Here is a 3560-nt window from a genome sequence, read left to right as displayed (position 1 = left end):
TATATATATACAGTACATATATGAACTCCAGTTGAATAGTCCTGCCTTAGAAAATACAAAAATGGCTATAATTCAGTCAACTTTACAGATGTTGAGATAAAATTAGGTGGTGTTGAAGCCAAGAGTTATTCACAACACAAAAACCAAGAGCTAACAAATCGAGTCATTTCTGTGATTAAGACTCGGATAAAGGTGACTTCTACAGCTAACAGACTGTAGAAAAAGGTTTTGAGCTTAGATCTAGAGTGGTAGTAGCTGAAAGTCATTCACAACACACTCTGAGTGCTACATGTTACAGCACATTTGTTTGTGCTGTTTAAGTTGACCCAGTTTGTCTGTTAGCAAAATATTTCATATTCCAGTTAGCAGATCTTAAAGGAAGTAACCACCGAACAAACAAATAAACTGATTAAATTTTAGAGCCAACTCAATTCAAAATGCTCACTGAACTTAGAAAACTCTGTTAAAGTATTAGCCTGTAAGTTAGTGTGGTAGTAGCTGAGAGTCATCTCCAGCACACACTTTGAGCACTAACAGATCATGCAAAGTTTCACAACTGTAACAATATTTTCAAGGTTTGACCAAAACAGCTGTAACTCCATCTTTTCTGAACAATCAATGACTTTAGTTTGAAGTTTAGACGTAAAGGTTTTGAGTTTGCCGATGTTGTTGAACCCAAACCAGGGAAACGGTGGTCAGGCCTACCATATGTCCACTTTTTCTGACACGGGCTCATTGCGGATGACCTCAGGAGCCATCCAGGCCACGGTGCCAGCAAACGACATCTTGGTGCTCTTGTCACTGAGCTCCTTCGAGGTGCCAAAGTCGGAGATCTTCACCATGTCATCGTGTGTGATCAGCATGCTAGAGTGGAAATAAAGCGTTAACTCAGAGAAGAAGAAGAATCTGCTCTGACAGCGTGCTGTCTTACTTTGGTGACTTGAGGTCTCGGTGGATGATTTTGTGGAGGTGTAAGTAGTTCATGCCGCCGGCGATGCCCATGGACCAGTCGACCAGGAGGGAAGGGGTGATCTTGCGGCCCGCCCTCAGCACCTCGTACAGCTGGCCCTGAGCACAGTACTCCATCAAGATGCAGAAACACGGAGCCTGGGTGCAAACGCCCCTGAGAGGAAGCAGATCATTCAGACAACAGAGCGCAGCCGAACACAAAGCAGGGCCGCAATCAGAGCAGCACCACTGAAACGTTCCCACCAGTTCCCTCACTTGAACGTGATGATGTTTGGGTGCTTGAGCTTCCGGAGGTGTTTGATCTCCGTCTCCTTGATGTCCCGGACTTTCTTCACGGCCACCTCCTCTCCGTGCAACTTGCCGAGGAAGACGGCCCCCTGCGCCCCGCTGCCCACCCACTGGAGGTCTGAAATTTCCTCAAAGGGAACCTCCCAGGACTCTAAACTCAGAGCAGAGAAAAGAAAAACATCACCGCTGATGTTTAAATGTGACTTCTTCAGGTGTGGCACAGATTAAAGATTTTCTCACAGGAAGCTCGTTGAAAACCTGCAACAAAAACCAGTCACTGTCAGCTGATTGTGACAGAAAATATATTCATCTGGTCACATTACATCCACCATCTTCAATGTATTTTACTGAGTTTTTTATGACAGACTAACACCAAGCAGCACCTGAAATGTAAGGAAATTTATAAAATATGTAATTTTTAAGGTTTTAGAAATACGTTTTTGTAAGTGTGGCACATATTTGTATTCAGTTCCCTTAACACTGACTAAAATCAATATATTATGTCAAATATTCAATATTTCATGAAAATATGTTATCTAACAAATTATTATAATAGAAATACAAATGATCTTTTCCAAATTTTATTTTATGTAGCAACACAACATAACAAATAAATAAAAAGATTAAGTTTAGGAAGACATCATTAGCATTCCTTTCTGATGTCCTACCAACAACTTTTTCATTTATTACACCTTAGAGATAGATTTTATCACAATCCAACAAATCATGTAAAAACAAAAACCTTCACTAAAAATCAAATTATTTGACTTTAAAATGAGAAAATAAAACAGATAAAAAATGTGAAAGGGGCAATATTATGTGTTTCTCAGGCATAAGTATATTTAAATTCTATACCATAATAAAGTATCTATGTCATCTTCGGTTGTTTTAAAAATGTTGTTTATATGTTTAAATAGAAAATAAACTTGACTTCTCATCATATCTGTTTCTAAACGCCTTGAAATTGGCTTCTTCTCTTTAAGAACCACCTTCTGCTTCTGTCACGCCCATTTCAGCATGGGGCCAGGTGTGTGTGTGTGTGTGTGTGTGTGTGTGCTCTGTGATGAGGAAGCTCAGCTTGGAGACACAGCCCAGAGGAGGAGCTGGTCCCAAAAGGTGGTTCTAGGCCCAGCCGGTGGTTTTTGCTCCCCTGCCTGGCTGCCTCAGGACACTACAGGATTTCTCCAACATGCATGAATGAGTCAAAGCAGGACTCTGAGCATGTTTTTGATGAGAGGATAACATTATAACAGGATATAAAACACTAAAAAGCTGCTTTAAAGCTGATTATTTGCTGCTCTTTTCACACCAAAATCAAAGATTACTAAAAATATATATATTTTTCTCGCTTTGAAAGTCGGCCAATTGTTATGAGAAGAATCCACTAAATACATAGACAAAAAGAAAAACCATAAAAATATTTCACATTTAAAATATTACCTTTTGGGGCCAGAAAAAATGTTCGCAAGGGCAATTTTTGGCCAGCGGGCCTTGAATTTGATGCATGTGGTTCAGATCAAAGCTTATTTTTGTGTTACAACGGCCCAAAGTCCAGACCTCATACTGTGAATCTGTCCCAGTCTGAGTGAGCTCGAGCTTTTTTACAAACAAGGATGGGAACAAACACGCCACACTTCTCAGCTTCTTCATATTTTCTACCCTTTTTTCTTCCACCTTACAGCTGTGTGGTACTTTGTGTCGATCAATTGCATCAAACCCCAGTAAAACACTTTGAAGTCTGTCGTTTTAGCATGACAAAATGCAACGCACATCCAAAGAAAAGACGTAAACGAAGAAGAAAAAGACAAATCCACTCAGAGCCTAATGCGTCTGTCACTCTGACATCGCTTAAACGACTGTGAAGAGTCGGTCACTTAAAGACGGACAAGTCTGGCAGAGAAAAAAAAGAGACACGCAAATCAATTCTTCATGAGGTCCACTGGAGGGTGGAGTTCTCCTGGGAGCAGCAGAGGATGCACACGATCGCTCCTCCTTCTTCTATCTGAACTGACGTCGGGTCGAGCCGGGCGCCGAAAATGCAGGCAGCGCTTCCAGACAAGATAGTGAGTACGCAGTGATGGACGTCTGGATATTTGATTAGAAATAATTAGTCTCAAGTGGTGTCCCTCATCTGCCACTCTAGATACTGCACTTTTTTACTTCTCTACATTTACCTCACAGCTGCTTTTCAAATTAAAACCTAACATGAGCATTAACAAACAGTTTATATTAAATTCATTTCTTAAAGGGCTAATATTATGTGTTTCTCAGGCATATATTTAAATACTATAACATAATAAAGT

At 40.4% G+C, this 3560-nt stretch overlaps 1 protein-coding gene across 1 annotated transcript in view; it reads right to left on the bottom strand.

Annotated features, from left to right (window-relative positions):
• The window catches only part of map3k12 (mitogen-activated protein kinase kinase kinase 12), a 27656-nt gene that overhangs the window by 15549 nt on the left and 8547 nt on the right, over positions 1-3560 (bottom strand). The window contains exons 3-5 of the mRNA XM_014023031.1: positions 1225-1408; positions 932-1123; positions 706-864 (exon numbers count right to left, since the gene is read on the bottom strand). Coding sequence (XP_013878485.1) covers positions 706-864; positions 932-1123; positions 1225-1408 — 535 coding nt within the window. The remainder of the gene's footprint in view (positions 1-705; positions 865-931; positions 1124-1224; positions 1409-3560) is intronic.

Source organism: Austrofundulus limnaeus, unplaced genomic scaffold, assembly GCF_001266775.1.
Source record: "Austrofundulus limnaeus strain Quisiro unplaced genomic scaffold, Austrofundulus_limnaeus-1.0 Scaffold354, whole genome shotgun sequence".
Lineage (NCBI taxonomy): Eukaryota > Metazoa > Chordata > Actinopteri > Cyprinodontiformes > Rivulidae > Austrofundulus > Austrofundulus limnaeus.
The sequence above is the reverse complement of the archived record's forward strand: the minus strand, read 5'-3'. Positions and strand labels throughout refer to the sequence as shown.